This window comes from Falco biarmicus, chromosome Z, assembly GCF_023638135.1.
Source record: "Falco biarmicus isolate bFalBia1 chromosome Z, bFalBia1.pri, whole genome shotgun sequence".
NCBI classification, from domain to species: domain Eukaryota; kingdom Metazoa; phylum Chordata; class Aves; order Falconiformes; family Falconidae; genus Falco; species Falco biarmicus.
Window position 1 is genome coordinate 67,471,101 of NC_079311.1, and position 13,570 is coordinate 67,484,670.

The following is a 13,570-nucleotide window of genomic DNA, read 5'->3' on the forward strand; positions in this document are numbered from 1 at the left end:
CGTACCGGTAAAGATGATGAAGCGAAAAACAAGTTGTCTGAAAATGTAGCCTGGATTCTGGTGTTATATGCATTTTCCTTTTTATTTCTCAATTTCACGTTGAACGTTAGTCTTCTGTTTTTGCTGCTGACAACAAACTGCTGTTTGCTGTTGGAAAATAAAAGTCCATTGTTGTAAACAGAGGTCCTACAACAGCTGTGGATTGTGAAAATGCGTTGCCTGTAGCCAACAACAAATAACAAGCACAGCAAGACATTTCCTCCATTCTACACACTTAAATGCTGTGCTTTCTAAACCCGTTGACATAAGAAAGTTTGTGATGGTGTTTCTTAAAACCAAATGGAATTAGTGTCTTCTCAAAGTGCAGGACCTTGATTATGTATGGTCAAAGTCACTTTGGTAAATTTTCAAGGGCTCTACCCTGGTGGGAAGGTGGGCAGAGAGTAGGCAGCAGACCCAGATGGCAGCTCCAGGAAGAAGCAGCCCTGTCTCTCTGCATACCGTATGCATGTATCTGCATATGGACTTGGAATATGCGCTGCCTGAATGGTTGACCTCAGCTTCCCAGTGGCACAGCCTCCTGCTGGAATGTCACTACAGGAGGGACCAAAATGGTTGCTGCAGCTCCTGCTGCTCTCCCAGTGTGCTCCCTTTCCTAACAGCAGCCAGCCACAATTCTTCTGAATGCTCACTGGGTCCTTATCCCTAAGTTACCAAAACTTGGGTTTGTCTAAGCTGACAAGAGTCTTACTTCTGTATCTGTGTTCCTATCACACCAGTTTTTCATTGCTTAGTTATTTAGACAGAAACGCTGGGGTTTTTTTACCCCTGCTATTTCTAAGTAGATGTTGAACTAGAAAAGCGTTCTCACCCAGAAACTCACCCAAAGCCTACAGACAAACCAACTGGTGAAAACTTAACACCCAACCCCAACTATTCCACTGATTCAGCTCTTACCCATCATCTGCCTTCTGCTGAACATTCAGAACAAGGTTACAGATACAAAGTTCATCTTCACCACAGTCTTTAATAAAAGGAATCTACAAAAATCAAAAACATTTCCTGAATGACAAAGCTCAACTTAAAAATTACGTACAGACACTAGAGTGCAAACACTTTTGAGGTGAAGCATGCTCTTGGTTTGCAGATCCTCTGACGGCCATTAAAAACTCTGACACATGAACAAGTTAACACTGAGTTACATGTTACTACATGTCAATTGATCCATAAGAACAGTGCAAGCAGGTTAAGGTTAACCCACAATAAATGTGATATAATCAAAGTGTTCAATCTCTCTCTTATGTACTCTTTTATTGTAGGATAAAGTAAAATAGTTAATCTTTTCTATCACCTGGAAGTTCACATCAACCAGCATGTTTGTTATGCTACTGTGGCTGATGTACATGTGTGTGAGCAAGCCCATGCAATATAGATGTTTAACTAAAAGGAACAAAACTTAAACATAAACTTAAGATATACTTTAAAAGGTATAAAGAGAAACAGAAGACACCTCTGCAGGTGTCTGCTTTCAGCACAGTGACTTAACTAGAACATTAGTGTTTGTGGGGCCCACACATTAAGGACATGTGTATAGCCATGCATTTTTTGATAGTTAAGTCTGCATACTTACACTGTAGGCCACAGCTGCTGGAGAATATATATCAAGGACAGGGCTGGAGCCAGGATTTGCAAGGCCAATGTCAATGCGCAAACTAAGTGAATTCACTGCATCTGAAGGTTCCTGTAAAACACATGTTTCTGATGATAGCTCAAAGCACAGCTGACAGGGCAAAACTGGTAATTCTATTGTAAATTGAGAACGCATAGTAAAAGCATACTTGCTCTAAACAAGAACAAGTAACAGTACAAAGCTTCATTTCTTGACCAAAATAATTTTGTGAGATTGCCTAGTGTGGGCTCCTCTTACTAAACAGCTTTTAGTGCCATTTCCATGATAAAACTGATTTTCTTAGGATTCCTGGAGACTCTGTTCATCACAGTCACTTCTGGTACTAAGGAACATACAAATTCTCTGCAGCTGCAGAAGCTGGTCCTCAAAAGCCACCACCAGGTATCTTTCATTCTCACCTGGCTGCAGAAGTCAAATTCCTAGTCCACTCTGCCTTACCATCACAGAATGCAGCTGGGCCCGAGTGACATTAGAACATAATATACCTCATGTCTCCTCTGTTTCTTAGTACTGGATGAATACTCTTCTAGCCCTGTGGCTCATGGCTCCACAATGGCACTAAATATGATCAAGTCAAAGATACTTGCACAGGAACTGAGGTCCTCTACCTGATCTAGCCTCATGCAGGGGGCTTAAAGCAACTCTCAAGGCTGTGTTTGGTCTTTGGTTCTAGAGAAAGATACTGGAGACTTGCTTATTTTAATTTTTTTCCGAGGTGTATACCTAGGGCTAGCATGTACCAGAAGTCTGCCTGAAAAGTTGTTAGTTTGAGAGAATACATTCGCATGTATGTCTTAGATCTTACAGAAGAACCTACTCAGAGGGAAATTAAAATCTATTGAAACTATGGACTATGGGCTCTGTGTTATGTCAGAGCTGAATTACATAATTAGGAACTGCCTCTTTTATCCTAAAAAGCTGTGCTGAATTTCACAGTTACTAGTTTCTTTGAAATCAGAATATGACTAAGTATTTTTCAGTTGTGGGGGATTTGAGAAAATAAAGCATTTTGAGTGCACCATTCATGGAATTCATCTTACAGACATAAAATTCATCAGCATACTCCTCTGATCATTTTTGTCACATAAGACTGCTTGCAATTGCACTCACCAGTACACTGAAGACATCATGAACACAATTCTCTTCATGACGTACCACAAGATCCCTCTGCATGTACCTTTCATTGTTTTCTTTGAACAATCCTCTAGAAGTCACTCTAGAGGACTGGAGATCTGCATCCAATGTTGCATTGTACTTTATAGCTACAAGAAGAGTAACAGTACATCTTTTGCTGAGTATGACTGCCCATGATCTCATTACTATACTCAACATTACAGAGTGATCAGGCTTTGCAAACCACACTATTTTACTTTTTCCATAGTCTGCTAAACACAGAGCAGTCTCAAAATGAAAAAGTTTTCTCTTGTGTTTTCCAAAGCAGTCAAACATGTTTAAATCCTGATGTAAGTTTTTATCCACAGAGAGAACATTAAATGGCAATCAATCCAGCCTCTACTGCAGATGTCTGAGCCTGCAGCTCAGGCAAGAAGCCAGTCAGCAGGGCCAGGATTATGCTAGATAAAGGGGCCATACAACAATATCCCTGAAGTCTAAAGAGACTATAAAGAATCTGCATCTTCTCTTCAATCACATAATAATTTCTGTCTTCTTCTCTTCATAATATGACTAATATGCTGTGGAAGTTCACCATTATTTTACAGCTTACAATCATGAGTTTCTAAAGGTACTATACACAGCACTGAAGCAGTCCAACTGGTGTTATCAGTGACGTTTAACTAAATAGCTTCATGAGAGTCCAGTGCTGTCTCAGAAGTATTTGGTGCTCTCCTGTCCTCTGAAAAGAAGAGCTTCTCCCCATTGACATCTGTACTGAGCCTATGGATTTTTTTTTTTTTTTCAGAAGAGAGAAGAAAAGTCTGCAGTCTGTTGTTGAAACCAGCAGGTTAAAAAAAAAAATCAGCCTCTCACTAATGAAATTTTCTGGCGTTTGTTGAACAGCAAGGATACAGCTCTCCTTTATCCTGTTAATTCCTTACTTCTTAAAGATTATGGAGCCAGCTGATGAAAGCAGGTCTTAAAAACACATTCTCAAGCACTTAAGTTTTATCCTGAGTCCATCTTTCTTGATATTCAAACTAATACATGTTTAGAATTTCCACTACTCATTTGAATAACGAACTTTTAAAGAAACTAGTATAAGACAAGTCACTGAAATACCCTTACCCACTTGATTATTTCTCTTAGCAGGTCGAAATGTAGCCTGAAAACATATTTTGACAGTTATTTCTGTGTTCTTGTTCAGCAGACTGATTTTCTCAGGTTTAAATGAGGCGATTATAGACACATTTGCAATGCTTTGTGACCTGAAAAATATTTTTAAAAAGTTACATGTGATTTTCAAGAGCACTGGGTAACATAGCAGCTGTTGTCTACTACTATCTGTTAATGTGACATTGATTTTGTATTTCCCAGTGTAAACATTTTTTAATGGCACCAGTAAAATTATTTTTCTTTGCATAGATGTGAATTTGTTGATACAGCAGTTTTCATTAATAACAATAAATAATTTATCATTTCAAATTAATGGATAATCAATGTCTTTATTCTAATATTCTAATCCTTCCCTTATGATAACAGAAAATGAAGCCTTTTTCCTGTTTTCCCAGTAAGTAACCTTATTCTGCTCCTCTGGGAAGGTAAAGAAGGGTAATTCTTCATTTTAATTAATACCCTTATTTTTCAGAACAACTTTCATGTAATTAAGATTTTGAAGAACAGTTTCAAAGGAACCCTGCATGTAAAAACAAACACTTCAATCAAAAGTGAAACTCATTAATCAGACCAAATGTCAGAATGAAAGAAAGATGAGCATCTTCAGTAATCATAACTAAATAAATGCTGGTACTCCAAGAAGCATAACTTTCTTTAATGAAAATCCCACCAGCACCAGCAGCAGTTCCATTGTGGGTCAATGGTCCAAACTGATCATTCATTTTTAATAATCTTGCTTCATTATGAAATAAGGAGCAATTTAGTAATGTTTTTCTTCTTACAATGGGAAGCCTCAAGTGAGAAGACAAGCAACAGATAGGAAAGCAACTTGTGTTTTAATTTAGCTTCTCAAGCAAGTAGTGGAAAACACATAGTACTTAGGGAGGCAGAAGATTTGGGTTCTGTGAAGCCTTTCTTCTTTATTTTGTGAAAGAACTCAGATTGCTCTGGCAGAGGTAACATAACAGAAGAGATGGGTTTCTGGCCAGAAAGAAGTGCCGACTATCACTGCTCTCTGTTCTTACCCTGCAGGACAACTCTTTCCCCCATATCAGCCTACCAGCCAGTAAAGGTCCCACAGGTTGTGTAGGAAGTGGTTTCATCTGTTTCAGGCTCAGCTATCAGAATGATACTGCAGTTACTGAAGTACAACCTGCTGTTACAAATACTCTCAAATGAGCCCCATTCCCTGCTGCTGCCCCTTCCCTCCAGACCATGTGCCTGCACAGCACAGTGGGCAGGAGTATCTCCAGGCCCTCTCCATCCCTGCCCAGGTCCCTTCCAGTAGACCCCACCACCTGGCTTCCCCCCACATGCCCTGGCTCTGCCCCCAACACTGCCTTGACTTCTGATGGTTTGATGATACATGCTTAAAAGAGGTTTAGTCTAATGCTGTTTTTCAGCTAGCTGTAATAGCAGTGATGAGGCAATAAGTGTGTTAGCTCCGAACACATGGAACAAAAGAGCTTTTTGTTTTGTTTGTTTTGCTGTTTAACTAACTAAGTGCTCAACTTGCATCTGAACCATTAAGTGCTTCCTTTCCAAATGAGTTTACCAACCATAGCAGAACCACATTTCCATCAGCACCAACTGATACATCAGTAATGTCATCGTCATCTAGGTCTCTATGGCCATCTACTGATCTTCCAAAGAATTGGAGCCGTTGTCCAAAAGCAGAATCTGACCCTAAAATTTTCTGGGAAAGAAGAGTTTGGTTACTGAGTTTGCCACAAGTGTACTTAAGTCTGTAAACAGGAGCCTAAACAATAGATTTTCACTGATACTGCCCATATACACAATGTATTGTTTTAAAAAAATGCTTTTATGGATCTTGTCTCAGATGCTTTTAAGCACTTTTTCCTCCCCTGTTGGAGCAGGCAATGGACTAGATTTTTCTGTTTTGGGAGCAGATCAACTACCTAACTGCTGTATATTAGCTAGTACTTACTGGAAACTTTTTCTATCTCACATTGAGCAACTCAATAGGATGCTTAACAAGACTTCTAGCAAATACTTTCTGCAACCAGGAAGTCTGCATGGAAAGTAGCATTAAAATTACCGTTATATTAACATATAGGATAAGCAAAGGCCCTTGAAAGTATTCTCCTTTAATATTCGTAATTTACAGAGCTGGGATTTATCTAATCTTCATCAATATGGGTACAGAATTATTAATATGGAATAATGGGTGTCAAAAAATGTATAGGACTTCATATGCAGGCACCAAAAATTGTAAGAGGCTCAGACAAAGCATCTTGCGAGTCCTTTTCCTCTGTACGCTTCAGTTATAAGCACCACAACATCAACAATGGCACGCTGACAGCTGAAGTAAGAGAGGCACAAAACGTAAAATAAGATATGAGAATAACAGTACGCCTTTAGGAGGATGACATAGTAGCCAATTGGAAGATAGAAAATCCTTCTGTTTTCCTCTAGCATATCCAAAGGCACTGAGTGCAGCATTACACAACAGTTATTTACCTGAGAATATTTGGTACGTATAGTCTTTTGATATCCATTGTAAATGTAAATTGCTCCAGAGTTCTGGTTTTCCAGTGGTGCACCTATTACGACATCGTTAAAGCCATCCAAATCAATGTCTGCAAGCGTTGCGATTGCTGATCCAAAGCGAGCATTTTCTGTACCCTGGGGACCTTCCAAGAGTTCTTGTTGATCCAAAATTCCCTTTAAAAGAGAAAAAAGAAGAAAAAGCAAAAACACAGCTATCATTGCACCAGATTAGACACAGGAGTAGTATCTGTGTGCACTGTTTTTTGTTTCTGTTTTCCAGTACATTCCCCTTGGACTGCTCAACCCTGAATTCCTTCCCCATTGTATTGCCCATTCAGTTTGCATTATGTCTCAGAGTCTTGGCAAGCATTACACAGCAAAATCAAAGCATGCTATGCAAAGCACTAACAGCAAATATGACCATATGTATGAGGCTTAAATGCTCTCACTGTCCTCATCTGACTGTTCTGAAGGTTTCACAATACATTGAAAAATACAGTTTCCAGTTTTAGATTACCAGTTTTTATGCAGAGGGAATGGAAATTATGTAACTGGACATAATTCTTTGAAACAGAAATGGAATTTCCTAACTAAACTAATGCAAAAAACATGTGTCCAAATGCTAAACTCCTGACCTCTCCAGTGCCAATGAAGAAAGACTGAAGATCTTTACAGTTAAATAATCACATTTGCACTAGCTTAAATTCAACTCTCTGGCAAATATCGTTCTCAGTATCACACTGTGCTTAACACTTTAGAAATACCAGCCAAGTTATTTATTAAAAATTACTAGAAAAATATTACTTGCACAACATGGACAAGTTGCACAAATCCAAGTTCTTTAAAAAATAATAAAAGTTTATTCTTTAATTATTCTTAACTTTTAAGTAATTTTAAACCTAACATTTGATGAAGACTAAAAGTTGTAAGGAAAGTCTTCCCATTTATTTGGTTTTCAAAACATGAAAATAAAATCCTACAATTTTTCTTCTCTTCTGTATTTTGTGTCTAATTCCACAGTCACAAAGACCAATGTCAGCTGTCAGCCATACCACTTCCAGCACCTCCATCTATCTTGGAACTGCTTTAGGGTACAGTTTCCTGTTTCTCCAGGATGATCTGACTGTAAGCTGCCACTGAAGAGGACGGTCCTTCCTCTCTATTTATTTGATTGCAATTTACCTAGTAAAAAGGCCACGTTCCGTTTTCCCTGATGGAAGGCAGGTATTAATTTAATTTGCATATCCAGACATCCAATAATTGATTGAGAGACTGTTCAAAAGTGCCAGAGACTTCACGACTGTTAGTACGGACATTCTGAAAACACCTACTACAGGTCTGAGTAAAAAATACAGTCATTCAAGCATCAGACAGATAACTAGCTTCACTGAAGAAAGGAGACAATACGAGTAAAAGCAACCATCCAGTGTCAAAGTCTATGAAACAATGCAGAAAACTGGCAGAAGAGCATTTACTAGAACTGTTTTGGGAATACTGTTGGGTGTTGAACGAGATTTGCCAAAATGAAATGGAAAAAAATTCATTAAGGAAAGCCTTGAGCTAAGTTTTTCAGAGAAATGGTCAACCTTGTATTATATTTGTGTACAGTGCCTAGCACAGTGCCTAAAACCAAGACTGGGGAGCCACCTAGAGCAGCAGGCCCCTGGTCACTAACAGTGCTTAGCTACTAACTTGCCTAGTGACTCCATTTTGGTCTGTTCCAGCTGGCTTATTCCCAGATTACATGCACAAGCAAGTTCTGGGGAAAGTTTGCAGCTGCTCCTGAAAAGCAGAATAGGCGAGATCACACTGGGAAGGGCTCCATCTGCAGTCTTCTAACCAGGCAGGCTTGGCACCATTTACCCCTGCCCTTATGCCACACTCCGGGAAAAGTACAGGCTCCACTTCTGGTTAAAAAAAATCACTTGCAATATTTCTAATACTTTGAAAAAGACACACTAACAGTGACTTAGAGGCCCTGAAGAGATCCAGGGCCAAAGGCTTTTTAGCATGCATGGGGCCCATCTGCTTTGAAAGAAGTTAGCCCTAAGCAATGCTGGTTTGAGTTAGACTGCTGTACCAGTTGCTGCAGGGCCAGGGATTACTTTTCTGATCATTCTCAGATTTAACAGAACAGATACTGCCACTAAGTACTGCTGCAGTTTGGACTGCTTTTTCCTTGGTAAAACTGTAGCCCAGGGCACAAGAGTAAATCCCTCCAGCTGCAAATAAAAGTATCATCACTTATCATAGATGGGAGGCAGGAAGGCAATTCTAGTTTTGCTACAGTGCCACTCTTACCTTTGTGATGGCAAACATGTATACTCTCCCCTCCTCTTTCTTCAGGTCATTCATAAACATTGGTGCACCCACAAGCAGCACATCTGTCACAGAATCCCTGTTAACATCCACTGAACACACTACACTGCCAAAGTAGGAGCCAATCTGAAATCAGTAGTAAGAGAGTCATGTTTGTATGTGGATTTTGTAAAGCTTAATGTTTGAGCACCTGACTCAGAAAACTTACACCTAGAAATAGTCCAATACTAATAAATGAAACTGCCCACTGGAATGAAATTACTACATAATATACTCCACGGTTTGAAGAATCATATCCTTACCATGTCTCCACTGTTTCTGTCCAGTAGCTGCTGCTATGGCTTTTACCACTTGGCAATAAGAATGCAAACAGAAAATAAGCTATGGGAGGTATATTTTTTCACATTAAACAGGGCACATGAAACAATCCAACCCCTGATTTACTGTCAGATTTGTCTTACAAACAGAAAAAATCAAAACTATCTAAACTTACTGCTTTTTTCCCAAATGAAGTAAAAGAGAATGAGCTTCCAAATCTCTCTTTTGATATTATCTACTTCACAGCTTCTCAGACAGAGTGGAGCTCACTGAGTCTCTCCCAATTAGGAGTGTTGACAGAATGATACATTAAGTGGCTTTGTATATTATCTTTTACCACTAATTGGTTGACTTCCTAAAATACTCTAGGAGTTACAGTTAACCTCATTGAAATAATCTAGTGGTAGAGAAAAGTTCAAGTGGATTCTAAATGCATTGCAAGAAAGAGGAATTTTCGAAACAAATGCTTTTCGATTTACTGCTGTGTTAATAAAAACAGATGCCTGCAAAATCTGCATTCATGACCAAAATATACTTGCCTGCTCGCCTCTCTGGGACTGCACAATTGCGATATTACCATTGCCGTCAACGTCATAAACCACTACTCTGCCAGTATAGTTGGATCTTGGTGCGCCAGCAACAAAATAGATGGAGCTCGGAGTTGAGAGAACAGCAACAGAATAACCTGGGGAGAGAAGCCAACATTTAACATGTGTAAGAGACCATGTCATCAGCTGGTTATCCATAAAGACACTGAGGGTGAGTCAATCTGGTATGTTAGTCGCAGAGAACAATGCTTCCAGACGGCAAGTTAAGTTGTCACACATGCATAAGATTCACTAGTCTTCTGGAGAGAACAATAACATACAAATCAAGTTGAAGCAGGTTTGCAGAATAGCATGGACAATAGTTCCACCTACTCAGTAAAATGTAGACCACAAAAATGCCGTGCTTGTAAAGGAGATAGGAAACAGAGTGCAAAGAGTATCCTTGGAATGAAGAAGTAAGAGAAACGTAAGATGAACATTTGGGGGTAGCCTTCAAACTAGGGAGGAGCACCTAGCTTTTGCAAAGCTTGCAGTGCATTTTCCCACAGCTCACCAAACCACAGCCCAGTGCTTTGGCTGAACAGAACAGGCTATATTAATAGTTTGTCAACTGAAGGGCTTAGGTTGATTGAGCTACTTTGAACATTTTAAACCTCATTCCCATTATTCTAACATTACTTGTTTTCAGGAAACATCTTTTAATACCTGCAAATATTTTAAACACGTATTAGCAATATACATCTAGCATTACTACATATTTTACATTTCTGTGGTTTAATTACAGGAGATTTATTTTAACAAAAGAAAACAAAATCATCCTTTATAAAGACTGTAGTTAGACTGAATAACAGAATCCCTGTGACTGGTCAGAATATGCAGGTCTTTAGCAAGCTGCAGGACAACATGAGGAGCACAGTCTAAAAGGATTATGCCCTGGTCATTATGTATACCAGTCTAATACTTGTGTTTAGACACTGTTTTTCTAGGGAGAGAACATCACTGGAGACTAGAATTTCAACAAGCAACACCAAACCAAGATTTTATTCTGCAAGTTAAGGCCACACACTTCCAACTGATACAGCATACAGCCATTTGAAGTGAGAGGGTACAGTGACAGAGGCCAGTCTAGCAAGCTGTGATGAGTTAGTTGCCCTTTTGTTTGGGCTCCCCCAAGCTGGTCAGAGAGGGCTGGTATGGAGAGTTCTTAGTCTGGGACAGAAGGAGGTAGAAGGGAAATGAAGGAACAGAAAAAGCAGTAGCATTGTTTTCTCCTAAAAGATTAAGGCCAATACTTTAAAAGTGCCTAGTGGAGAAGTGCTGAAAGGAAACGATCCGATCTTTCAGGTCTTATTCTAGAAAAGTGAGGAGTAGAAAGTCTGAAGAGGTCACACATGGAAAATGCTACTGCTTGTTAGGTTATGTTTAGATGTATTTGTTGTGTTGGATGCAAGTAATGCTAAGCCATATGGAAAAGAGCATGCTAATTGCAGAAATAGCATGCATTAAATAACTTCAAAGATAAGAAAGTCATAGGTGCTTTATATACTAGCATTCCTCAGAGATGAATGGCCAGAGCAGGCATGTTGTAGGTTTGCATAAAACATTTCAATGAACAGAGAAGACAAATCAACTGACTTTAATGGATCACAAAAACATGTATCAGAAAAATATATGTGGGTTATAAATAAGACCTCTGTAAAACTGCAGCAATATTAAAAAAACTATAAAACAAACTGGAAAAGGCCAAGAAAAGAGTGAACACAGATGAAATGATAGAAAGTCAATCAGCTTCTCATCCACATGTAACTGGGGAAGTACATATGACTTCCTGAACTGAACAGGAAACACTGAAACAGAAGGTACCCATAATGATCAGTACAATACATGAAGAAGCCTTTTCAGATCCCATGAATTGTTATGTCTCCTTGACAAAGCCTGACTTTTTTTTCAGCTTACCGCACTGATATGAATAGAATTTTAAAAATACAATAAAGAATTCATTCAATGAACTGTTGACCAGTAAGTAAAATCTTTTTAGATGCAAAATTCTTTTAATATTCTCAAATCAGTTATTAACAGAGTCTGGCTACAGCAGAATTTTCCAAGTTCTTTAGTATCTTGCTAAAGGTTTGATACATTTCCAGATTTGTATTTCAGCCCCTTACCTAGGTAAGAGCTATGATTTCTGTCCTGGAGAATCTTCTCAAACACATGGCTTGGAAAGGTGGTGACTCTGTCTGAAGACTCCTGAACTACTGTTCCACTCCAGTCATAGGCCCCAACAGCACCCAGCAGCAGAATATCCTTTCAAAAACAAAAATCAACATTTCAGAAAAAACTATTTTAGAAAAGGTGTGAATGAAGCTGAAGTCACCATACGTGTCCTACATCACTGTGTTTAAGGCAGTGATGGTACAGTACAATGACTGCAAGCAGTTGACTAGAGCTGCTTATAGTTACCAATTACATGCAGGAATTTACTGACCTATTAAGAGGGATTATCATCCCTCTACTACAAGAGGGTAAGTGACTGCTTTAGCTCCCATGGCACTGCAATTCAAGATCAGATAGGTTTATTTGAACACTGTGATAATTTCCTAAACCTGTCCACCCTGGGGTTTGGCTTGCCCAGTCTATGCTTTTCTGCACTCACGATCTCAGAAATCTGAGGACCACACAATTAAAACTGTAAGAAAAAGCCTAAGCCCCTTTTTTCACAACAAAAGTGTCAATGACAGCACACAAAAGCTGATGGAAAAAGATACAAAATTTCATCTTTTTTTAATTAAGGTGTCCTTGAGAAGACAGGTAAATCTATAATCCAAATTAATATGGCTTATTATATAGAATACTTAATACAGAAATACTTCATCTTAAAGACTGCTACACAGAAAACGAACTTAGTTTAGACTATTCATGTTATTAAAATTCTGTACTGAACTGAGATACCATTATAGAAAAAGGCAATAAAAATAGAATGTGTAATTTTCCTGAAGAACCCCCCAAATCTTTCTTAATTTTTGTCATTTCCTAGCTTCAACTGCTTGGTAAATTAAAACTTCAATTTGTGCAAATACAGAAGACTTTTAAAAAAATATTTCATTCATCTTTAAGGGCTATGAGAAATAACTTCCCTGCATTTTCAGTTGAAAACTCCTTGAGCCACAGTTGAATTTTACAAAAAGGACCTACTGGGTCAAGACAATCTTAAAACCGATCAGCATGAAAAATATATCTGATCTGCTATTCTTTGTAATTTCTAAGTGAAATATGCTTTAAACAAATACTATTAAATTTATAAATATTAGACAAATTCTTTTCAGACTTAATTTACTTGTATCTTGGTGACTGCCTAGAAATATACCAGCTTTTCAATATGGTTTCAATTCTTCGAAGTCATTCAACTGCAAAATACTAACTTAGAGCAATTGAATTTTTCATGCTACGTGAACTCAGAAATACTGAAATCATTGGATTAGAACATCTCAAAATCATTATGTGAAAGAAACTGTTACTCAACTTCACATACTAATGTATGTTTTTTCATTTCAGGTATGTACACCGTGTATTAGAATCAATTTTTGTGTTATTCAAGTAAAAAAAAAATAAGAAGGGTAATAGGACATTCTCCTGCTTGTAAAAAAATCTTAAAATTGGCCACTGTGTTTTACTGGTCTTATTTTGTTTCACTTCTAAGCATTCATGTCTATGTAATGACATCTATTTGTACCATTACATAACTACATTCACATACCTTTTTTTGTGAGTAATATGCACTGAAGCCCACCTGTGACATTTCCATTTGGAATGTATCACCTTGATCTGTACCTGGTAAAAACAAACATTCACACATGGTTAACCCTATAAGAACCACACAACAGATCCAATCTTG

General features: G+C 38.3%; 1 protein-coding gene across 1 annotated transcript in view; it reads right to left on the reverse strand.

The window, feature by feature from the left end:
* Window positions 1–13,570, reverse strand: part of ITGA2 (integrin subunit alpha 2) — a 70,761-nt gene that overhangs the window by 17,882 nt on the left and 39,309 nt on the right. Inside the window, exons 10-20 of the mRNA XM_056324122.1 lie at window positions 13,433–13,506; window positions 11,844–11,982; window positions 9,670–9,815; window positions 8,795–8,938; window positions 6,464–6,667; window positions 5,542–5,678; window positions 3,935–4,074; window positions 2,801–2,952; window positions 1,631–1,741; window positions 958–1,040; window positions 6–147 (exon numbers count right to left, since the gene is read on the reverse strand). Coding sequence (XP_056180097.1) covers window positions 6–147; window positions 958–1,040; window positions 1,631–1,741; window positions 2,801–2,952; window positions 3,935–4,074; window positions 5,542–5,678; window positions 6,464–6,667; window positions 8,795–8,938; window positions 9,670–9,815; window positions 11,844–11,982; window positions 13,433–13,506 — 1,472 coding nt within the window. The remainder of the gene's footprint in view (window positions 1–5; window positions 148–957; window positions 1,041–1,630; window positions 1,742–2,800; window positions 2,953–3,934; window positions 4,075–5,541; window positions 5,679–6,463; window positions 6,668–8,794; window positions 8,939–9,669; window positions 9,816–11,843; window positions 11,983–13,432; window positions 13,507–13,570) is intronic.